The following is a 25,383-nucleotide window of genomic DNA, read 5'->3' as shown; positions in this document are numbered from 1 at the left end:
TTGGTTTGAGGTAACTGGTTAATGTGTCTTCATTGGCCTTTGACGAGGCCGACTGTAAAGTAGGATGTAAGTATGTTCTGAACCTTAACAGTACCAGGAAGACAATGGTCAAAATAATGAGCAGTCAATACAGTAATTTTTTCATGGAATTTCAGTAGCTTTCCTTATGCTATCCATTGAATTGTCACAAGAAAACAGATATTTTCTTAGAGGTATCTTCCTCCCAAGGCCAGTCCGGCTTCAAGCATTTAAAATACAGTATACAAATCATCTTGATTTTTATAACCTGCCTCTTTAAAAATGGTAATAAGAGGTATTGGGTTGGCCAAGAAGTTCGTTTGGGTTTTTCCATACCATCTGAACATCCGATGGAAAAACCTGAATGAACTTCTTGGCCATCCCAACATAATGTCATCTCCTTGGTTTCTGTCTTAATGTGAATTGTGAAAAGTACAACTAAAGGACTCTAAGAACGCCAGTAGAGGTATAAGAGACTAACACAAGCAGCTACTGTTCTGTCTCACCAATGAAAGGGTACTGCAGTGCACTATTTGAAACTGCATCCAAATAGTGTCCTTGTTTAGCTCAGGTACAGCTACCAGGAGAGCTAAGCATCATTTATTACCTACATTTGTTTATTCCTGGTAAGAACATTTACAAATCACAGTGGCACTTCTGGAATACCTACAGAGAAAGGCAATCTTCCAGAAAGCAAATCCTCTCCTTGGGGTACAGTATGGAATCCCTGGATAAGATCAAATTGCAAGACTCAAAGGCTCTCTAAGATAAGCTTTTGAAACACAGCTGCATTTAACCTTTAACCATAAGACTTGACCTTAACAGAAATTAAGGTAAAATCATCTATTGTTTACCTTCCACGGTTCACATTCCAAAGGGAAGGTAGCCTCTGAAGAAGAAGGTCTCAAAAATAAGCAAGCTTCTCCTCCCAACTTCTGACAGAAATAGTAGAGTTAAACAGTAACTTCTTTGTTCTAGTTTTTGGGAATGTCCAAAAATCTCCAGCAAACTAAATCCAGACTACTGAATCCTAGGCCCAATGAAAATTCTAAGCAGTCTCTGAAAGCTCCTGGACAAGACAAACTGACTGCTTTAATCATTCATTTACTAAAGAAACAAGAGGGTTGTCTATTTTGTGAGCTAACAAAATTAACACAGGCAGGCATTCTTCTATAGTGAGTGTTACACTAGGAAAGATCAGATGTGTTGTGGTTAAGTTCTAGTTGTGGTGAGCAAAGAGGTGTCCTCCTAAAATAACATAAGGTTTTTTGTGAATGATAGATGTTAGCCTATCTTGCCCCTTTAGATATTTAAAAAACACAAAGTAACTATTTTCTATTTAATTCCTTTGTTGAGTTGTATTCAAGTAGCTAATTCTTTGCAATACCACTCATATCCCTGTTCTTCCTAAACTAGGTAGGAGTTCTGCATTACAAGTGTAGTATAGACAGTTTGGGTTGTCATTACCCAAACAAATGAAATCAAAACGATTTTATATTTTCTAGTTAAAACTATTTTTAAATAAAGTTAGACTGCTGTGAGTTGTTGACAGATACACAAACATAAGTGATCAGAATTAGGGGTAAAATGGGTGTTTTTCCCCCCTCCTCAATACATTATACCACCCTCTCCAGAAGAAATGGTCTACTTATTCACTTATATTATACATTCAGAAGCAGAAATACTATTGTATTGGGGCTTATCTTGAATCTGTTTTTAGAGACTGGAACTAAATAAACGGATAGCTCTGCTTCATTAGGAGAGAATCCTGTTTAGTGTGAAACTTGTGGAAGAGGCATTCCAGAAGAGCCCACTCCCCCTACAAACAATGGTCAAGAGATCATTTTTGGACTTAGTGGTCAGTATGCTTCATTTGAGTCCCTGTCTATACCAGATCCCAAATCCCTTCCCATGCCAGATGGTTTTAAAACCAAACCACACCAAACCTGAAAACAACCAACTAAACAAAAAACTGGTCTGGGAGATTATGAAGTCTCCTTGTGAGGGCCAACATGATGCTAGAAGAGCCAGAGCCTTGAGTATTTCAGAAATCTAACTTATTATACACATGTCCCAGGGTAGTCAGCAGGGCCTTCACACATTTCAGCTTTGAAGCTTAATCAAATTTCACACACAGGTGGAAAGGCTATCTCTTCTCCACATGTACACTGGTTCCTCCTCTCCATTCCAATCTTCACTCCTACATGGCCTGACACCTGGCTTGACAGCTAGTACAATTTCTACCTTGAATGTGGAAAAGAGAAAAGAAATAAAAGAAACCTACCCTAGGTTAGAAATATTCAGGGAACAAGATGTCCTAAAGATTCTAAACAAGAATGGAGTATATTTCTATATATAAATGCTTTCAACATCAAAGACTCAATAAAAAAATGCACTAATCAGAAAAGGCCCATTCCTATAAATGCCAAAAGGAATTTGGTCCATGTGTGTTAGAGAACACAAATATATACACAGTTATTTTTTCCAACCCAAATTTCTTGCCTGCTTTAGCTGGATCCTTTAAGATAACTTTAAATGATTCTGTTTCATTAATGTGGAATGAGATATGAATTCTGATCTTGGGGCTGCAGGTACTTAACTAAACTATCAAGCTATCTACAATGATGGTTTAATTGAAACAGTTCCTTCTGAGCATGAGGGTTCTTTATTGCATCAAATGAGTAGGGACTCAAAGGGGGGAGAAAAAAAAGGTACTTGTCAGTTTGAAAGTTACAGACAATTTATCTTTCTATAATTAGATTAGGAGAAAAAAAAATGAAGAACCCACTGTAGCAGGAAGAAACAAGAGTCTTCTAGGGTCTGGCATCTGCAAGGAAAAAAAAAAGCGTTCTTATTTCCTTTCAATGACAAAAGCACCAACCACATCTGAAGATGGGCCACACAACAACAGCCCGATTAAAGTCTCTTGGTCTGCTGGAGAAACTGTTGTTGTTAACAGCAGAACACCAAGTACTTTCTGACCCTTAGCTCTTCAGTATCACTAAGCACATAGAAACTTGTTAATTGAATTAAAAACATTCTATGCAGAGATCAATGTACACTCCTTGTGTCAACAGTTTTCACAGGTGAGGAGAAAAATCAGAATCGACCATCTAAGCAACTGACTTCTCCAGACAATTCTGGATTAATTCCAATTAACATATACTGATCTTTTTCTCTTCTCATATACTCTATCTACTCATTAATTCAATAATATTTTTTGAGCTGTTACAATGTACAGTACGGGAAGAAAAGTTAACATGGTATTACCTGCTTTTTATTTAGTAAAAAGTGGAGTTGTTGATCAAAACACAAATGGGATAAGAAGACAATTCTGCAACAACAGGCATTCAAAAAAATGATGCTTTATTTTTAAGAGGATAAGAAGGTCTTTGGCTATTAAAGGATTTTTACCTAATTTTTTCCCCTTATTCCTCAGGGGTTACACAGAAAAAAAAATATCAGTGTGTAAAGAGTTAAGTTCCAAAGCAGAAAGTGTTTAGTCTCAAGTGATCAAGAGAAGTTTCTACTAGGCTTTCACTGTAGAGCAGCCAGTTTTACTAGATAGCTATCCATACTGTATGAACACCAAGCATCTTATGCAGTGTGTCAGAGAAGGATTCATAGTTCACCATTTACCCAAGTCTGTGTGTGCTTTCTTGACACACCCCAGTACAGTTGTGTTTCCTTCCCTTCCAGGACCAAATCCAATTTTCTGACTTCCAGATATATTTAATGATTTGATGTCAGAACCTACTAAGAAAAATGTCCAGTACCTAGAAGCAACTGATAAATATTATTGTTCACAGCTAAGGGGTGTGTTTGCTTTTAGACTTTCTTTTCTGCTTCTCACCAGAAGAAACATCAGTTTTGGTACAAAATGAACCCTAACTCTCAGAAGATCCCATCTGTTTCACTGTCCAAAGAAAGTGAATGGACTAGAAGGCAACAGGCCAATTACTCATTCATTCAGTAAATATTCACTGAAGGCCTACTATCTGCAAAGACAGTGGGGATTATCATCCTATTCACAGCCCAACAATATCCCTTCTGCCAGAAGCAATGTGGCTGGGCAACCTTAGCCAAGACAGCATCAAACCTGGCTCTGCTATGGGTACATAGGGTGACCTCAAAGAAAGGCGTCATCTGTGAAAACTAAAGATTTTGGTCTCTATATTTTGAGAGGTTCTGCTAAATCAAATATTCAGATAAGATCAACAGTGCAAGACTCTTACAGACCCAAAACTTTAAAGTGCTCGTTAAAAAGAGTATGAATTTTTTGATGAGTATTAAACTGTACTGCATAGGGAAAGAATTGCAGAGCAGTGAAGCACAGCTGTCTGATTAATCTCAGCCCATTAAAAAGGCATATAGATCCAGAATGCAACTTTGATAAAAAAAAAAAAAAGGAAACACGCAATGTGTACTAACATTAGGGAAAGCAACTTGGCATGTAACAGAATTCTAATTTAACTAGTAAATGCCTATTCATTAGTGTGTAAAGCCATAACAGAGGCTATATACTTAAAAAACACAGGCACACCCAAAGCTTTAATTTGGTACCATAATCTGAAAGAAAATTGGACCCAAATTGCTTTATGTCCAGTTAAATCTTGCTACCATCTGAAAAAATAGTGAAATAAAATGAAAACACTTACTTGATGAGATAGATATTCAGTTACTGTGCATTTCCATCTATGGAGTAAAATATTTCAAAATAAATATACCATGTCAATTGACTCCATTCCCAATTCTTACTAAACACAAATGACTTATTCCTGGGGTATATGGAATTACAATATAAAAGTGGAAAAATTTAAAATTAGCAATTGGATTCTACTCAAGAGCATGGAAAAAGAAAACAGTCCTCTACCTATCAAGCCTTACAGCATATGATTTGGTGATCTCATTTTTGGAGAAATGCAAGTATCCAAAGGGAAATGTTTTAAAGGAGATCCTCTAGCCATCTAAAAATTAGCTCAAATAGCAGCAAAAGACTGAAATCAAGGGAATCTGAATTTGGGGGCAACATTAGGAAAAGAAAGTTTGTATTAAATAAAAATGACAGTATCTTGGGTATACCACATGTGGGAGTTTCTTTACTAGGGTGGTATGACATGAATTTCGCACCTGTTTATTCAGCATGGTCTCTGAAGCCTAGGGAAGACATCTGAATACCATTCTTATGCTGGTTCTTATTACTCTCATCTTCTCTCTATCCATCACCTTTTAGGCCCCTGCAATCCAATTTCTAATCCCAATTCCCTGCTGATATTATGCTTTGAAAATCGGGGATGATTTCCTCCGAGCCAAAATCAATAGTCTTCTTATTGGTGCCTCAATTTACCCATGGTATTTGATGTCAGTGGTCACCCCATCTTCAAAATATTCTTCAGGCTTCTGTGATCTTGTACTTTCCTGTTACTAACCGGGGTCAGGACTAGGGTGAAGTGAGTGAGGTGCTTAGGGTGCAAAAATTTAAGGAGGCACTCACTCTCAGGGTCACATGGGTACAATGTGTTCACACTGAACATGTCCTTGAATAACCAAGACCAACTGTATTTAGCACAACAAACAGAGTAAAAGCATTTTGCCTCTATTTTACTTACTGTTTTTCCATGGCAGAACATACGGCAGAGACTTGGGAATGCGCATGCCTGAAGCCAGGTTACTCTTATGTTCCATAACTATGTTGCTTGCAGGGCTGCAGAAAGAAAGATGAATTTGACTATGCCAGCGTATCTGTATTCTTCAGGCAGGCACACACAAGACAATCAAAATGTGTTTTTTTGTAATTTGAGGGAAAACAACCTACATTCTGAAATGTAAACACATTTCCATCAAAACATTCTTGCAATTAGAATGATTACCACTTCTCTGGAAAGCTCACTCTTCTGTACAGGCATTAAGACGGGTCTAACCATTTTCATTTTCCAGAAATTGAGATAAACAGCAATGCCATCTACTGTTCAGTTGTATGACAGGCTCATCAACTCACTCAATAGATATAAAAGATAAAATGCCAAGACAACCAAACTAAAGGCAACAAATCTCACAGAACTGAGATAAAATTAAAATTGCACCAATGGAATTCATCTTTAAGTTTTTCTATCTCAGTGCATACACAAACTAAGGTACATTTACAATAACAAACTGACTTCAGGAGCTAAAAAATAAAAGTTGATAAGTATTCTATTTGAGGAAAAAAATGACATCTAGCATCTATTCCTTCATTTCCTAATCCAGAAATATTCTTATTTGGTTTGAAACATGATTTTTATTTTTTGGCTGCGCTGAGTGGCTTGTGGTATCTTAGTTCCCCAACCAGGCACCGAACCCGCACCCTCGGCAGTGAAAGCATGGAGTCCTAACCACTGGACTGCCAGAGAATTCGAAACATGATTAGAAAAAAAAAATTTACTGATTTATCTATTTGGTTGCACTGGGTCTTAGTTGCTGCATGTGGGATCTAGTTCCCTGACCAGGGATCGAACCCGGGCCCCCTACATTGGAAGCGTGGAGTCTCAACTACTGGACCACCAAGGAAGTCCTGAAACATGATCTTTTAAGGTTTGAAGATCAGGTAGTAATGAAAAATCTTAAGAGATTTAAATTAGATACAAAATCAGTGGGAAGCAGAGGTGCGTTTTCTTCCCTACCCAGTTGGTATTATGGATTGCCTAATCTCAAATCAAGAACTTTTAAGGTTACTTTTTCCTTAGACACTAGTTTCCCAGAGTAAAAATGATACATGTGGTATAGCTAGAAAAATTTTTCAAAGCATTAAAATAATATAAGCTTAGCAAAAACTCCAACTAAGACATAAAAATGGCTGGCGCTACTGTCTCCCTTGCTAGACTACAAGCTAGTATTTTTGTGTTCCCACAGTAATTAACACAAAGCATGCGACCTTTTTTATGAATCAAGGAATAAGGGAAAAAACCCACCAAAACTATATCTAGACTAAATTACCACCAAGGAACATCATCAAGGAAAGAGGTGGGTAGCTTCTACTGGTAATAGAGCACTTTGATTCTGGGAGGAAGAGGTGGGAATGAGACCCTTTCACTTACCTGTTGTTGACACAGTAGCTGGCTGTGCCCCAGACAAATGGGGTGCTGGTTTGTTCCCACAAATCTGCCAAAGGAAGCAAAACATAGTTTGTGGTACTACTGGGCAAAATACCAATTTATGCTAGTTGAATTTGTAAGATGAGAAATAATAAACTTAAGTTTAGAGAAGCAAGTAAAAACTGATCAAGTACCCTGCCTAAGTGACACAGCAGCAAGAATTTAATTGAAGGATATAAATACAAGCGACATAAATAATAATAAACGTGCCTAGTAACAACCAAACACAGATGGTACAACACAATTTATGGAAAAAAACAGATGTAAAAAAGTGTTTTTTCCAATCAAGAGGGATACGCTGTTTCATGTGTCTGCACAGAGATACAAATGTGCTTGTATTGGGGCCCAATAAAAATAAGGCATTCTGAACAACATGGTATGTTCATAAAAAAGGAAATTCTTCCTTCTGTCTAAAGCAAATGACTTGAGATTTTTGACTTCATGAAGAAAAAGGTGTAGAGGCACTTCACCTTTATCCCAGTCTTCATCGCAAGGAGGGCACTGCCATGTGCTCTCAACCAGAGTCTCTTGTCCAAGGTTCCTGGTTTGGTTGACTGCAAGACAACAGAGATTCTGACTTACGAAGGGGACACTGCCAAGTTATCATGTTTAAAGGGGTTAGTGGCTTAAAAGGTTGCAGGGTCTTTGTTTCTGAAAAATGGATGGGATGAAAGCTAAACAGAGAGGTCTTACCCGCTTGCCAACAGAAGACAAGAAAGAGAAGCAGAAACAAAGATGTTTGCCATATTTATGGTAATAAAAGAATTTTTATTTTTAGATGAATTATTAGTAAAATGAAATTAGGTTGTTCAGAAGAGAAAGCAGTCTGACAAACACAACCTGACAACCTTTTGCTGCTAAGATAAAAATCTCAAAGGCAAAAAACTATTGTTCTTCTGAAACGATAAAAGCCAAAATCAAGGTGATAATGTAGCCTCATATAAATTCGAAGGGGCTAACCTCCAGCACTGCAACATTTTAACTAGTCAGTCTTACCTACATCCTGCTCAATACAGCTTTTGTCATCACAGCTTGAGATATGATGACTGATTTCAGCCCGAGGAACCTGATGGCGAGCATTGAAGGGACAAGTAGCCAGTTTGTTTGCGATGTCAGGATGATTCTGTGAAAAAAATTAAAGGGGTCCGTTAGTAGACCTGTGGCTTAACTATGGTAGGTAAACTCACAGTAGAACATTATTTATCACTCATAAAGAGACCATAGAAACATTACCTTGCAATAATCAAAAGCTAAGCCTCTTTGTTATGACTGTAAAGACCGACAACACAGATGTTGGCGTTAAAGTGCCTTATATGGAAGTAAACTGTGAATTTATTTAGGATTGGGTATTTGAACTATATTCTCTCCCCGTTTACTTCTCAGGGTCACAAGATTCAGGCGGTACAGCCTGCAATGGCAGAGCTCTCTGGACCTCTTTGAAAGCTGATATTCAGGATGAACAGTAGTATTAAAACACACTTAGTCTGCATTGCAGTGATGCCCCTGCTACTGCAGTATAATAGTGCAGGAAAATAGCTGTTGGAAGGGAACTGCAGAAGAGGCAAACCCAATGATTTTTCAGATTAACACAGGAACGCTTATTTAAAGTAATGATACCTGAAATGAGGCTCTGAACACTTTGACCTTTATTTCAGCTATTTTACTAAGGAAAAGCCCAAGTGATAGAGAACTCTGCCGACCAAGTTCCTTATTTTAATACAAAACAAGAAAACAAAACGAAGTGTTTAATATCGTCCAAATCCTATGGTAAGTTTACCAGTAGTTAAGAAATTTATTGGGAGAAGCAAAAGACATATCACAAATGATACTCAAAAAACTAAAAATAATGTAAAGTGGGGACAAGGGTGGAAAAAAAATAGCAGATGGAGAAAACTGTGAGGGCAGGTAACTCCATGGGATATCAGGCATTCCAATGCAAAGGTTTTGTGGCTGAAGATTAAGAGCAACAGAATAGGGGAGTTATGACAATGTCTTTTTACCACTTGGCTCCCTTTCCAAACCTTTATCCTTGCGGCATGTTTGAGAGCCTACGGGAGGAACTTGTGGTGGTATCTGCTGGTCTACATTGTCCAGGTTCAACCTTAAGGAATCCTTGCTCTAGAGATTAAACGGAGCTGAGAAATAATCATGTCTCCAGGACTGCAAGAAAAACATCCCTAAAAGAATTTTAATGCATACTTGAACTGGATGCAGGTTTGGATTAAATACTAAAATGTTTTCCAAGCATAAATCCTGGTAGAACTTTGGCCTCTGTATCTGATATCTGTATTCAAACAATCCTTTCAAACTGCCTCAATTAATATATCAGCATTAAATTAGCTTACATCAGCTAAGTCTACAAAAGGGTGACCAGAGGAAAAAAACTCTTTGAGCTGTTTTTTTTTTTGCCCCCAAAGATGCTTACTGTTGAAACCTGGAGAAACAGTTATTTTTAGGAATGATCTTTTCTTGGGTTAAGCTCTAGCTGTACAACTTCTCTAAAATTTCTAAACAAACAAACAAACATCAGAAATAAGTGTACTACAGTATTCAATTCATACCAGGACAATGAACACATCAAATTCACAAGGCAAGAGGGATTTCTCATTTCTAGCAAAAATTAGTGTTTCCTCTGTTTTACAAAGGGTGGGAAGACTCTGGAGAAGCTGTTTATGAAGTGTGCTTTGTCACTAGTTGGGGGAAAAACCAAAACAAGAAAAAACTTATGTATCCAAGAAACAAATTCTTTTCTATAAATGTTGGTATTTAACCCAAAGCAATTCTGGCATTCAATTAAAATATTTATGCTAAAATTATTTGATATTTACAAAATTTGGCTTTTTAAAAGAACTCAGGAGGGCATCACAGGGCAAACTGAGAAAATAATACCCTACCTTTCTGCACTTGATAAGATGATAAGGAAACCTGCAGGCCCTGATCTGATGGTTTTTATCATAGGGGCACTGTAATAGCTTTTCAGGGTCCAGGGTATCGACTGAAAGAGAGAAAAACAGGGTAAGTATAAAGCTTAACAGGCCCTTGCAAAGCTTCAGCATCCCAAGCACAATGTATTTTCAACAGGATTTGTAAGAATTGAACAAGACAGTCTAATGACAACTGGGAATTTTTTTTTAAAGGGTGACTAAACATTTGAAAATGAAAATGTAATTCTGAGAAGATAAAACTCTGTTATCATCAAATCTTCATTAAGTCCAGCAAAACCAGCAATCATGGGATGGGGTCTTAGTTCATATTTGGTTGCACATAAATACTGTTGTTTTCATTTTTGGTTATTCTTATCATAAACAAAAAATTAAATGAAATGACATCTTTTCCTTTTCTAAAAGTGCTAATTCAGGGTCATTCTTATCTCTAGCTAGTTCAACCAGAGCTTCCCAGCCAGTGTGTTGAAGGTTGGAATGGACAGTGTACTGATGCAGTGATGTGCGTGTCCACTGCATGTGTGCCCCCTATTCCCCAACCAGTCCTAGGGCAAGTTGAGGGTAGTTAATCCCCTACATTAGCATCCTTGTCTATTTACTAGCATGCCATGACATGAAAAAAGGTGGTAAGCACTGCTCTATATCAGTTATATGTTCTGTGGAAGCTTGAGAAATACTCGTTGATAGATTTCTTTTTTGTCTGTCTGCTTTAACACACTTCTATAGCAGTTCCTGATCTCAGTTAATCTAGTTACCTCTCAAATGAAACCAATACCTTTACCAGATTGGTGGTTTTACTTTTCATATTTTGGAACATAATGAGAAAAACCCAGAATTCTTTAATCTAGTGATTATCAAATTGGCCAGATAAAAAAGTAGAATAATATGCAAAAAGAGAACCTCCTGAGGTTAAGACAACTACAGATATACGGGGCTGCCATGTGAAAGAAAGCCCCTAACCTATATCTAACTACCCTTGGAAGACTATACTTTCACGGACCATTTCAATAGTTCGAATAGAAACTAGAGAAGTTTCTCTGAACGTGTAAAACTACCCTTAGGTTCTTTAAAATGTCCAGGCTGAGCCCCAAATTTTAAGAAGCCTGGTTAAAGAAGGGAAATTAAATGGTTAAGCACATTCTGAATATATTATGAGGACAAGAGGCAATCTAATAAAATACTGCTGCCATCACTGAAGGCAATAATAAAAGTGAAATAAGATAAACAATTCACATTTGATAAGAAGCTTATAAACCAGGAGACTGCTATGAAAATCAGAAGCCAGTGGGGAATTGAAACAGACAGCTTCACTGGAAGAGTGGTAAACATAGGATAAATTGCTAACCATGATCGTGATGCAAATGAGCCAGAAAGGTGACTTGAAGGACAGAATGAATAGGAAGGAAAAGTCTTAAAGGACAAGCAGGCTTATTATGCCAACCAGGCTCATCCTGACCAGTAATCTTTTCATATTTCTGAAGCTTCAGGACATCCAGGAAGTTTACAGATGAAATTCTTGTTAGTTTCCCTTCATTTAATCCATTCCATCACTAGCAAATGATAGGCCATGTCAGCAGCTGACAGACTGGATGTACTTTATGATTCACACACATTCTACTGCCCATACAGTGGCATACATCAGAGTCGATAATGATAGCTTCCTACCAAAATGTTTCACTTTTTGGTCTCTGATAACTTAGGTCAGCTCTAAACTGGTTTTTTAGATTAAAATTTTTTAAATTTTATTTTTAATTAAAAATTTTAATGATAGCAAATATATATAACATAAAATTTATCACCTTAACCATTTTAAAGTATACAGTTCAGTGGTGCTAAGCATATTCACAGTGTTGTGCAACAAATCTCCAGAAATTTCCATCTTGCAAAACTGAAACTCTATATCCATTAAATAACTCCCATTTCCTCCTCCCTGCAAACCCTGGCAACCACTATCCTACTTTTTGTTTCTATGAGTTTCATTATTCTAGATACTTCATATAAGTGAAATCATATGGCATTTGTCTTTTTGTGACTGATTTCACTTACCATAATGTCCTCAAAGTTCATCCACAGTATAGCATGTGACAAGATTTCCTATACATATTTTGCTATTTGCTTTTTTTAAACTTAATATATCTTAGAGCTCCTTCTATGTCAGTATGTAAGAAATACTTCACTGCTGCATATGGATGTACCATAGATTCTTAGCCGGTTCCCTTACTGATAGATATTTGTTTCCAGTTTTTTACTATTATATGCAATGCTGTGACTAGCAGTCTACTATATACTTCTCTGTGCATTGTATGAGTACTTCCCTTGGGCAGATACCTAAGAGTGCTGCTTGAAGTATATATGCATTTAAAGTTGTAATGAATACTATCGAACTGCTCAGCAAAAATCCTGAGTGGCTTTCTGGGAATATAACTAAATTTGTAACACAAAGCAGGCCCTGTGGACAAGCTTCCTCCAAAAGCATAGACTCATGTGTTCCTCACACTTGGACAGGGCCCAGAACCCATGGTGAGAAATGGAGGAAACGTCACGGAAATAAGGAACTAGACTTGACAAGAGTATCATCAGCTGAGAGGTACCATCCAAAGACAGAAGCTGGAAATCTTCAGGAATCTAATCACATTAACGTTAGAGTTTTAGGTTAATTTGGGGAAAAGGTCAAATACATTCTAAAGCAGTGTTTCTCTCTTTAACATGATTCCTGCTTAGAGGGCTGGAATAGGGAAGGTGGGAAGGAGTCGCGGGAGGGAGGGGATATATGTATAAATACAGCTGATTCACTTTGTTGTACACCAAAAACTGGCACAACAGTGTAAAGCAATTATATTCCAATAAACAAAACAAAACATGATTCCCGGTGTTAAATCACTTGGGGACTGTGTTAAAAATACAGATTCTGATTCAGCAGGTTTGAGATGAGGCCTGAAATTGTGCATTTCTAACCTACTTCCAGGTGATATTTTTTTTTCTTTTTTTAGAATCTTAAAGCAATGAAGCTTTATTAGGAAAGACAGATAAACAGAAAGAAATTCTATGGACTTGAAGGAGCTGATTCTTCACAAGCGAACTTATTTATTAAACTTATTTAATCACAAAACAAATAAAATTGTAAACATACAGCAAAATTCACCATTTCCTTCTTTCTTTAACAAACATCGATTATCACTACGTAAAAAAGTTTGTGCTGTGTTAGCAATACAGTAATTAAAAGAATCAGGTGATACTTTTCCAAGAAAAAGAAAATCACCACTGACAAATGTAAAGAATAAGAGACATAAAGGGGAGCGGTTGCTTTCTAATTAAATATAGTAGTAAGCTTCCAAGAATAAATAAATATAAATCTATCTCTCATATCCATCTCACATGGAAATCTCAGATTTTAATTAGCATATTTTTAGAATAATTAAGGGGGTGAAGAAGGGAGCCCTAAGGAAGATCAAGGAGAAACAGACATCCGTTATTCTCAAAATATGGTCCTCAGATTAGCACCATCACCTGGGAACATGTTAGAAATGCAAATTCTTGGGTCCCAGACCTTCTGAATCAAAAATTTTGGGGGTGGGGTCCAGCAACTTGTGTTTTAACAAGCCTCCCAGGTGATTCTGCTGTATGCTAAAGTTTAAGAACCTCTATCGTAGATATTCAATAAAGTTCGTCTCCATGTAGTTTCTACATGTTGGTGATAAAGATTCCATTGGACTCTTCCTTGATGGTAGAATGGGACTAAAATATCCTCTAGTTAGAACTTATTAATTACAGAGATTCTGAACAAGGTGGCAAAGTAGGAAACAAAGGAGGCCTTGTTGATGAGTTTCATCCACTCAGATGTTTCTCAAACTTGGTCAGGGTCTAGAAACCATACTCCCTTGTAGTATCAAGTAGGGCACTACATATAAACAACAAATAAGACTTTGGTTCTGACTCTGTCCCCAACTAACTATGTAACTTTGTGGCAAATCAATTAATCTAGGTTCTTTTTTCTCAGTTGTACTATTTGAGTGTTGAATGAAATGATTTTTCAGGTCTCTCTTGGTTCTATACTTGTATGATCCTAGGGCTACTGGCTCCATTTGATCTGTTGGGCCATCTAGATTCCTGGATCACTTGAGAAATAAGAATCCTCCCTAGGATTTCTTTAATCCTAAAAACTCAACGTACATCCAAATTATGTACATCATATCTCACAAACAGAAAGAAACCAGGGGTTACTATCGCTGTGTCATTAACAGGAGAAACTGAAATCCTGAGGAATGAAAATGCCTCATTTAATAAAAATACAGTTTAACACAGGGGTCCCAACCACAGCTTTCTCAAAGCTTGATGATTTCTCATACTTCTTTATTTAAATTTCAAGTGTCCTATTTCAAATTTAGACATTTCTCTACATTACTAAAACAGTCTCTGGGGAGGCCTTTTCTTCTCAGCAGTTTACCGAGAAATATGAATCTTTCCAAACACATTAAAAGTCTTATCAGACAGAAAACTACAGGTAAGTAATTTAACTTATTTTCTAAAAACAACAAGAAGTACGTACTGTAAGTTTCTTCCATGTTGGAAATGAGGGAGCCAAATCCAAGTGCTGAGGGGAAAAAAAAAGCAGTGGATCAGGGAATCAGAAATGAAATGTATCAAAAGTAGCCCCAAAAAGTGTAGTCAAAGTAGAATTGAAGTCACCCAAGTTCAATATAAAAAACCCTTATAGCACCTCCCTCTCCCCAATAGTTTCTCCCCTTGAAGGCGTTCTTTACTACTTTGAACCATTTTAATATTATTGCCTAATTCACACTCTTGGAATACATTCTAGGGCTCACAAACAGTTAAGAAAAACCAAACATGACTACTAACAAACTGTGTTCAGGTGATAAAATGTCAGTCTATTTTCAGTGCCATTACAACACCCTGTCACTGTTCACCATCTATTAGGGTTTGATGCTATTTAACGTTAGAGGGGGCAAGTCAGGCCCACAAGAATACTGCTATTTAAACTTCAGGATAAACAAAGGAAAAGGGTACTATTTTAAAGCTCTCCTCTCAAGTCCTCAAAAATACAGGATGGGCAGGCTGCCAGTCTTGCTTCCCTCCTGGGACCTGGGAACGCTGGACGCCTATGTCAGACTATACACTCAATCCATCCACTATGCCCAGAGACATTCTAGTTTACTATCTTTATGACTTTTCTTAAACATGATCAGGAAGTACCACACTTTTTTCAGCGATGCTTTTACCCCACGAAAATGGATAGACTTGGTTATTTAAATCTCTCCGTTTAATACTCATTCCCTCCATACACTGAGGGAAAACTTCTGAGTGTTAGGACTCAAGAATGGTCCATTTTACAGTTGACACAGTCATAAAAGAACAAGTCTAACAGAAATGTGGAAGATTAAAGGACAATTTTTTTTTTTAGTTTGAATCCTCTTCCACCTGAGATTCCCTCCTACTGAGCTCTGTGATTAAATAAACTTATCATTATGGAAAAGACTAAATTTATATAAAACCATCCCCACAGGAAACTTCTGAAAATTGGCTAGATTTACAGCTGTTGCCTCTAGAGCCAGCTCTCCTTTGTCTCCTCATACGATTCCACACCCCTTCCCCCCATTCTATGACATAAGCAGCCTTGGAACCTATGACAGGAAATACAAGTGATCAGCTGGAACTCCAGTTTAGTAATCTGCTGCAGAGCCCATTTGTAAATGATAGTCATCGGTGAAACTGCCAATAAAAAATATTTTTCATGTCTGGATTAAGAAATTCTGACCTTCCTTTTGACATGTTATACATAGTTACTTTATACTTTTTCAACAAAAATAAAAGCGAACTGGAAGGAAGAACCAAGCACTATGCTCCTTGATTTTCAGGCATTTAAAGGAGCGATCAATGTGCCAGATTCAGCAACTTGTAGGAAGCCACCCTCTCCTTCGGGGGCAAAAAGACTAAATAAATTACAGTAGATTAAGGGCACTTGGAATCTACAGTGTCATCATTTAGCCCTGTCCATCTAAGTATCTTCCGTATCAAACTGTTAACAAGTAAGTCTGTACGTTTCCCCTAGTACTAGACAAAGGTGAAATGGACAAATCACACTCAGCAGCCAAGCTTGGGGGCTGGGTGTAGCCTGAAGCAACTCGTTACACTCTTAGCCGAGCTGGGGTCCCGGTAAAACCATCACTTTTCTTCCTTTAAACAAAACAATCAGAGTCGATTTAAACAATGGGACTAAACAGGAGAAGGTGGGGACGATGGTTAACTTAGAATGGAGACAAAGAAGTTAGGGAGGCCCTCGAGGGGACGAAGCAGCGGGGGAACGACCGGTTGCCAAAACAGCTGCGCTAAGAACCCACAAGGCCGAAAGCTCTGGGCGCAAAAGAGAAGATGCTAGAATGTGAAGGTATCCCAGCCCGCCAAAGGTGAGGTCTTTGGGGGCCCCAAGCCAGGGCCCGGGTGTCTTTCCTACCTCAGCCGAGACACGCTCTCCTCACACTCGCCTTTGCCCCACACCCGCGCCCAAGCAACGCTCACTTCCGGCCGTGACGTTAGGGGGTGGGGCTTCCACTTCCTGTGCCGGAGGGGTGGGCTCTGGCCAAGCTTGGTGCGGGCTTAGCAGAGGTCTTCCTCGGCCCTCACTCGTCGGCTCATTTACCCGAGCCCCACACTTCTGGCCGTCGTCCTCTGGCGGCCGCTACCGCCCACCCCCACCCCCCCATCCCGAATGACCGTGGCCTGGCTTGGTTGGAACTCGCGCTGCCCTCCTGGGCTCTGGGGTGGCCATCTTAGAAAGAACAGCGCTGAGAAATGGGCGCTCGAGAAGGGGATGGGACTCCTTAGAGGTCGATGGATGCGGGTGAGAACAAAGCCTTGTTTGTGGAAGTTGTCCAGAGAGCAAGCTAATTTAGATTTTGACTGGAAGGAAGAGGAAAATTGGAAAGGAGATAAGCAAACAGGCCCCCCACCCCCACCCACCAAAGACGAATCACCAAGGAAAGGAATCTAGTTGTTTTTCTTTAGCAGGCGTTGTAGGTAGCATTTCAAAATTCAAAAGTTGATAATGGTTTATCTGAGAATGCTTGGTAGGATGGATGCCCTAGTCAGATTAAAGGGAGTTTTAGAGTTGAGAGAGCTCGAAGTAAAAAGGGTCAGAAACTTATAACTTGTTAGTGGCAAACGAAACATACATAGTGAGCTTTTGTTCTGGAAACTGTAATACAATAAAAAAAAAAAATTGTAAGCGGTGGTTCTTGTCTCCAAGGTGCTAGGAAAACAGGCCCCAAAGTGGATGAAAGGTTAAATGGCAGTGTAACAGATGTGAAAAAAGTGGTTGAGACTGTAAATTCATATAGGAGGAAATCAGTGGGGCCCAAAGTGACCTGGGGAGGCTTTATTTGAAAAAAAGGGACTTTTGGCCTTTGAAGATTAGACAGACAAAAGGAAGGGGATGACAATACAGATAGAACCGGTAATAATAGTTTTTAAAACCAAGAAGTAAAAGATGTGATATGACAAATTTTTGGATTGCCTGAAGTAGGAGGCAGTCTGGGAGATCAGTCTGGGTGCTGAAATGTTGGGAGTTTTAGAACATTTCAGTGATTTATGGGGCGTAAATATGATTTAGGAGAACTTATTCTGAGAGCACGAACTAAATGTGGCTTTAGTGAAAAGGGTCATGGGACATTTTATTTTTACATGAGTAATGTATAAACATTGTTATCAAATTTTTTTGTTTTTGTTTTGGCCATGCCACGTGGCTTGTGGGATCTGTCCAGGGAAGGAAGGAGCCCATGCCCTGTCCAGGGAAGGAAGGAGCCCATGCCCCCTCCATAGGAAATGTGGAGTCTTAACCACTGCACGGAGAAGTCCTATTTTTTGTTTAATTATCATCCTGTGGGCTGAAGAGAGTGTGCTTCACAGCCTTTGGTTCATATTAAGGCCCTAAAAAGAAACGTATTGATGGAGCAGAGCCCAAGCCATTCTTGTTGTTTGCGGCTGGTTCTTAATCTTGACTGCACATTAGAATCATCTGGGGAGCTTTTAAAACATACTGTGCCACGTTCCCCTCCTAGACCAATTAATCAGAAAGGGTTGGGCATAGTTATTTTTTTTATCTACACCTTTTTTTTTGGAACTTTTATTGAGATACAGTTAACATACAATAAACTGCATATATTTAGAGCGTACAATTTGGTATCCCAGTCTCCCAATTCATTCCCCCCCAACCCTCCCCACTTTCCCCACTTGGTGTCCATATGTTTGCTCTCTACATCTGTGTCTCTATTTCCGCCTTGCAAACCGATTGATTTGTACCATTTTTCTATAGTCCGCATATCTGTGTTAATATACAGTATTTCTTTTTCTCTTTCTGACTCACTTCACTCTGTATGACAGTCTCCAAGTCCATCCATGTCTCTAGAAATGTCCCAGTTTCCTTGCTTTTTACAGCTGAGTAATATTCCATTGTATATATGTTATTTTTAAAAAGCTACCCAGATGATTCTAATGTGCAGTCAGGGTTGAGAACCACTGACCTAGGCACTGTTTTGAATTTACAGAAGCTATTCTTCACCGGGGTGGCCTGGATGATTCCTGTGGAGGAGGAGCAAGCTGTTAAAGTGCTTCTTGAAAGATGATTGCTGAGAATGAAAGCTTCATTACAAGCTTAGCACAAAGCATTTTAGAAAAACCTGCTGTTTTGGCAAATCAGTTTCAGATTGTTAGGAGTATCTTAATGTAATCTTTATGAAATCTAAACCTCTGAATTTATCACAGCATCATTCATGCAGAATTAGTAGCGCCAGTGTGATTTGAAGTGAAATACGATTTTTCAGGCTTTAAACTGCAGTACTCTGGTGAAATTGTTGATACTGTTACTGTGACCTGTCTGTTCTTTTCATTCAGATTCCCGCAGGTTGAAATTTCTGGGGAAGAGAGAGCTAAGAGCTTGAGAGGTTGGGGAGTGGGTACCAAACCAGAATCCAAAGTGAGGCTTCACTGCATTCAGTAATGCCTTGTCAGGGTGACAGGATCCTCAACTGATAAAGCTGTTCCATCTAGCACCAGTGAACTTTCAAACAGACAAAAGAACCAAACCTGTCTTTCAGTGGTGGAGATATTAAAATAAAAATGCACCACACATCTATTCTTCTATTCTTAAAACCTTTGTTCATTCCTTTCTAACCCAGAAAGTTCCTGCTTTATCTGCAATCCCTGCTGAGCTTTCTTTCAAACTGATTTTCCAGCCAAACTGATTTTCCAGCCAAACTGATTTTCCAGCCAGGTTGAATATATTTGAAAAGGAAGAAAAAAACAAAACAAAACAAAACAAAAAACCCCAAGACCAATGAGAGACCAAGGCATTTACATAGGGTCATTCTAAGAGCTAGCTGGGATTAATACCCTAAACTGAAGCTGATCCTTGCTGGTTCTATCTCTGGATATGCTTGCATTTATCCCTATATTATAAATTATATTTTTAGAATTATTAGTTAAAAATAAAGACTCTGGGACTTCCCTGATGGCACAGTGGTTAAGAATCTACCTGCCAATGCAGGGAACGTGGGTTTGAGCCCTGGTCTGGGAAGATCCCACATGCCGAGGAGCAACTAAGCCCGTGTACCACAAGTACTGAGCCTGTGCGCTGCAACTACTGAAGCCTGCGGGCATAGATCCTGTGCTCCACAACAAGAGAAGCCACTGCAGTGAGAAGCCCGCACACTGCAATGAAGAATAGCCTCTGCTCGCCGCAACTAGAGAAGGTCTGCGTACAGCAACAAAAACCCAACGCAGCCAATAATAATAATAATAATAATAATAAGTCCTTTTTTTGCCTTGTACAAAAAAAAAAGGCTCTGAACTAATGAGTAAGGAGATAGGTCTGTATGCTAATGACTGAAAAAAAAAATCTTTGCTAGAAGGTGAGTTTTTTCAGCTTTTGGATTAAAGGAATTTCAGTAGTCCTTCAGATTCTTTAGAGATTCTCAGTGTTTCAGAAAGCCTGATAAAACAAACTTTTGCCCATCAGAAGACTAAAACATTAAATTTCTTTGTTTTTGGCTTAAATTTTATCAACTAAGTCCTGGTTCTCTCATCTTATTATGGTTTCTGATTGGTTGTTAAGTGTGTAAAGTAAGAGAATTATTCAATAAGTGCAGTTGCAAAATATTTCAGAAACAGATCTGTGGAGGAACATAGTAGATGTTCTTATTGGTGAGGATAGGTTGGGAAGTATTGCTGTAGAGGAGGGTGAAAAGTTGGGACTGGTTACAATTTTCCAGGCAAAGTGGTAGGGAGAGGTGTTCCCACTAGAGAGCCATTGAAAATAAATTTATATTTAAAAAAGTCATTAATGGGAGTTTGCCAAGAATAGCCAGCATCCCCCTCTACAAACACAGAATGATACAGGATAAATGAAAAACCAGTAATGACTTTTTTTTTGTCTTTAAATTCATTCTGTGTCCTAATATGTAAATATTATATACCTGTGTAATCCACATTGCCTGTAATAGTTGCCAGTGCACTCAAGCAATCTGTTCTCTGTGTTTTTCCTTGACTTCTAGGTAATTTCTTTCCCTAGGGCTCAGTGACAAATAGCCCCTCATGCCCTTTCTGATGCTGGCATCTAAGATATAAATTGTAAGTCCAAGTTTGCAAACAGTTGTTAGAATTGCTTTGGCAAGGCTTAACGAATAGATAGGTAAGAAAATGGAAACATTTTAAAGTTTGTTGAAAAGATGGTAGAATGGCAGAATTACACTAAAATTTTACCTTCTAAAAATTGTAAAGGGCTAGTCTTGCATGGAACAGTTCTAAAGTTCCAATACTAGTATTTTTCTGATGTTATTTTAAGGAATGTCAAATGTTTAAACCCAAGGGTCATTTTCTTTTTGAAACCTCTCCTAACCGCTTCCTGGATTAAGTTCTTATGTTTTCTTATAACCTCCTTTCCTCTCAGTACTTGAACTGTGTATCATACCAGTTGTTCTCAGACCAGCAGCATGAGCAGCACTTGGGAACTTGAGAAAAATGCAAATTCTTGGGCCTTACTACAGACCTATTTACTGAATCAGAAACTCAGGGGTGAGATGCCCTACAATCTTTGCTTTAATAAGCCCTCCAAGTGATTTTGATATCCACTGAAGTTTGAGAACTGTTGCCTTATATTAACTATAGTTGTCAACGTTGTTCCCTCATAATGGACCATGGCCACTATAGTTCTTAACACAGTGTCTCAAACTTAGTAGATACTTGATTATTTGACTCGAGAGCACAGGTATACTTTGTCAGGGGCTGCAGCAACTGTAAGACATCATCTATCTTGTAAGAGAATACGTGGGAAGAAGAGACTAAAATATTTGAGGTTTTTTTTTTTCCCCCTGTTTTATACCACAGCTGCTTGGAAAGCCTGAACAAAAAGGCCCATAAAGTATAGACCAACAAAAGGATAAAGATGTGGAACCAATGAGATATGTTTTGGTACGTATCTAGGACATGAGTAATGGGCCTTAGCAATCTTTTCCCCATAGTTCATACTGTGTAAGAGTAGAAACCCTAAAACTCGATTTTAAGGAAGAAACTTTATAGCCAGAAAGTCTTATTCCTGTTACATAAACATAATTTAAATCACCTTGATGGAACTTTTCTGTGAAGATGAGTGAACCTGGTTACCAAGGTTTTTGAAAGGTTGATTTATTCAGTATAAATATTTAGCCCAGAGTACTAAATATTTTTAGTCCACCATGGGTATAAAGTATAGATTCTTCACGTTCAGCAACTTTGATCTTGTGGGGGCATAGGACTAGTATATAGTCAGATCATGCCTCTCTAAAGCATATTGTAGTTTAATAGTAATAAATCAGAATGAAAAGAGGTTAAAAGGAGACACAAGCCACCTGTTATGGGAGCTTGAGGGAATAGTTAGGACTTCGGGGAATCTAGAGAAGCTTTGAGGCAACTATTTTTAAACTTTGCTTTTTTAAAAAGTATTTTTTCATGTTAATTTGGTCTTTTTGGAGCTTTGACCAAATGTTATATTAGAAGCCAAAAAAGTGATTCTATTGTGCCGTCTTCCAAGGGGCTCAAAACCTCTTAAAGCAAGACTTGAGTAGATCTGGCACCTGTGTTTTGAATGATATAACTGCCTAATAAGTGATGACTTATTAAGGTGGTTGACTTGGTTTGTCTGGTTGTTATCCTAGGATAATTATTGTTCCCCCTTTCAAACTCAAGAGAATCCTGGTTTGAAGGAAAAATTATGTAGTCCCCCAGTTACAACTGCATGGTCTTTTAGGGGAAGATTCCATATACCTAAAATATGATAAAGGAAGACAGTTTTATCTTTTAGGGCCATTTTTCCTGGGAAACATCCTTTTGTTTTCATGTAGTCTGGTGTTAATATACCAAAGTATAGTTTAAAAAATTCAAAATATGTGTAAAGTCTTAGTCAAGAGATAAAAGTAAATCTTGTTTATATTATGTAAATCTAAGGGAGAAAGTCAGTAGCCCCCTACCCCTTCCACTTTGTACAAAATATACTGGAATGTGCTAGATGCTAAAATTGTCTAGTGTTCTCCCTTCTATTTTAGCTGAAGGAAAAAAAAAGAACATTTGAGAAGGATCTAGAAAATAGGTAGGGATAAGACTCCTAAAGGCAGAAAATATTCATTTGACTAAAACTTCTTTTAATTGTGAGTCTAAATATACCTGAACTACTCAGTAAACTAGCAAAACCCCAAACTCATTATTTTAAAAGGATTAGCTAGCTGCAATAAAAATTACAGCTAAAGAGGAACTAATTTTGGCCTGTTTTAAATTGGGTCTTGGTTCAGTTTAAGCACCGAGAACTTGAATATCTCCTAGATGCATAGCACCAGGCTAGTGGTATAGCAAATATAAAGCAGTGTGTGATTCTGCCTTCCTTCATGAAGGTCTGTGGTTTGCTTGTGGTAGGAGACAGGGAAGGTTTAAATGAGGTGATGATTAAGAATTGGAGTTAAAAAAAGCAAGAATAGGGATTTGAAGAGTTGAAGGGCAAGGGGTGACATTTTAAAATGAACAGAGTGGAAAATAATAAAACATATTTAACATGGGTGTAAACTGACTTCTGCAGAGTTAAGAAGGTAGATTTGGAGCCATGTTCCAAACTTAGCTTGTCATAAAAGCTGTATCCTTTAAGCATGGAAGATTTATATGGAGAACTGATTGAAGAGGGTTAATATGATGGTCATATAGTAAATGACTTGGAGGTAGGAGAAAAAAAGTTGGGGGGTAAAGAACTTAACTAAGGAATAGCATTATAGACCACGTGGTGACTGCATTTCCCCTACTAAGAGAAATAGGCAAATCAGCTCTCCAGCCATTTGGTTGAAAAATGAGGCTATGACAACAAAGAAGAATGAAAAACCAAATGATGCTTGTCATAGGAAAAATATTCTTTAAATAAATAAAAACATGTTAAGATGCCAACAGTGACAAGAGTTGTTACCTAAAACTTGACAGTTAAGATTTCCCCAAAGTTTTAAAAAAGACTTAATAAATTTTCCATCTGGTGGCTCTTTAATCTACAACTTCTCCATCAGCTTTTCTGACCTAAGGGTAGAAAGAGAACATTAAAGCAGTGTCATTTTGATAGCAAGCATTTTTATGGAGAACCTAAGCTTGATGTGTGTTAATAGCACTTCAAATAAAGTTCTAGACAACTCTTTCTCCAAAGTCTGATATAAAGCCATCAGGACTCTCCCTGCATTCTATTGTGAGGGGAGGAGGACTTTGAATAGAAAATGTGGTTTGTTTATTTTTAAAGAAGAAAAGCTCATCTAAGAATCTTTGAAGATTTAGAATGCAATGTTAGTGATAGTAGTTGAAACTATGTTAATATAAAAAACTATGTTAATATATGTTAAAACTGTGATGTCCTTTTCTCCAGGACTTATGGTTGTTAGGATGTTTATCATCCATAGTCTCTTTTTTTTTATGTCTCTTGAGTCACTGTAGAAGATGACCAAAGGAGGAAAGTTAGCTGGAAATCAGAACTAGAGAATTAGTCTAGATAACCAATTCTAGGAGATTAAAGTTACTTTAACAAAAATAGTTGACACTACTACATATCAGGGTAGGAATTACTGGTTTTGTGCTAGCTTCTGTGTGTGTGTGTGTGTGTGTGTTTAAAGGCACTGTCACCTATTTTTCTTTTTTTAAAATTTATTTATTTGCTGCATTGGGTCTTCATTGCTGCACGCAGGCTTTGTCTAGTTGTGAGTGGGGGCTACTCTTCATTTTGGTGTGAGGGTTCCTCATCAAGGTGGCTTTTCTTGTTGTGGAGCACGGGCTGTAGGCATGTGGGCTTCAGTAGTTGCGGCACACAGACTCAATAGTTGTGGTGTTCGGGCTTAGTTGCTCTGCAGCACGTGAGGTCTTCCTGGACAAGGGCTCAAACCCATCTCCCCTGCATTAACAGGTGGATTCTTAGCTACTGCGCCACCTAGGAAGTCCCTAACTTCCGTTTTATATAGTTCCTTTGCACCTTCCCTCCCCGCTGTGTATCTAGTGGGTAACTCCATTGATGGGTCCTCTGACTCTTGGCTGTGACCTTCAAGTTTGTGTGGCTGGGGATCCTGACCTGGTTCACGTACAGTATGCTAGTTCTTTCCCCTTCATAGCTTTAGGAATTGGTTTCATATTCCTTGAAGATCTTACACAGAATTGAGAACCTTGTGTAATCAAGTCCTTGATGGATTAAAGTCCTAAGTGAAGCCTTAGGAAAGGAATGGAAATACTCAGAGCCCATGAATAAAGCTCTTTTAAAATTTGAAATTGAAGCTTAGGCATCTGCCATGCCTGTGATCTAGTGGCCATTCTCCTGAGGTATTAAAGGTATTGTGTGCTCTATTCCAATAACTTCTGTAGCATGATTTATCTTACCTTTCACAAACCAGCAGTTTTGGAGCAAATGTCTTAGGGACAAATGAAGGAGAATGATGTCTGTTACCTAGAAAGAAGGAAAGCAGGAAGAAGTAACACAAGTACTAAGCATTTTTATATTATTGCAAAGAAGGCTAGCTGGCAGATTCGATTTGAGTCTCCCTTCCATAGTTGTTGCTGGGAAGTGGCTGCTCTGCCAGGGACTACATTTCTGCCTCCCTAACATAGGTATGGTCATGTGACTAGTTTTTGCCAATGCGATGTGAAGTAGAAATATCCTTTTCTGGGCTGAGGTGGTTAAGAGGCAGCTGTGCTTTCTCCATTTTCTTTTTGTGGCAGCTTGGGAAGCCAGGTATGGAAGGTGACAGTCA

At 38.3% G+C, this 25,383-nt stretch overlaps 1 protein-coding gene across 1 annotated transcript; it reads right to left on the bottom strand.

The window, feature by feature from the left end:
* Nucleotides 1–2,745: 2,745 nt before the first annotated feature.
* GTSF1 (gametocyte specific factor 1) lies at nt 2,746–14,677 on the bottom strand. The gene is made up of 8 exons (XM_057703671.1): nt 14,637–14,677; nt 10,043–10,143; nt 8,145–8,271; nt 7,619–7,702; nt 7,092–7,155; nt 5,628–5,722; nt 4,677–4,713; nt 2,746–2,845 (listed from the first exon to the last, which is right to left on the bottom strand). The coding sequence occupies exons 1-7, from the start codon at nt 14,650–14,652 to the stop codon at nt 4,697–4,699; spliced, it is 504 nt and encodes a 167-aa protein (XP_057559654.1). The 5' UTR covers nt 14,653–14,677; the 3' UTR covers nt 2,746–2,845; nt 4,677–4,696.
* Nucleotides 14,678–25,383: the final 10,706 nt, after the last annotated feature.

The sequence above is a fragment of the Hippopotamus amphibius genome, chromosome 12 (assembly GCF_030028045.1).
Source record: "Hippopotamus amphibius kiboko isolate mHipAmp2 chromosome 12, mHipAmp2.hap2, whole genome shotgun sequence".
NCBI classification, from domain to species: Eukaryota; Metazoa; Chordata; class Mammalia; order Artiodactyla; family Hippopotamidae; genus Hippopotamus; species Hippopotamus amphibius.
Note: the sequence above shows the minus strand (reverse complement) of the source record. Positions and strands in the feature narration are given on the sequence as shown.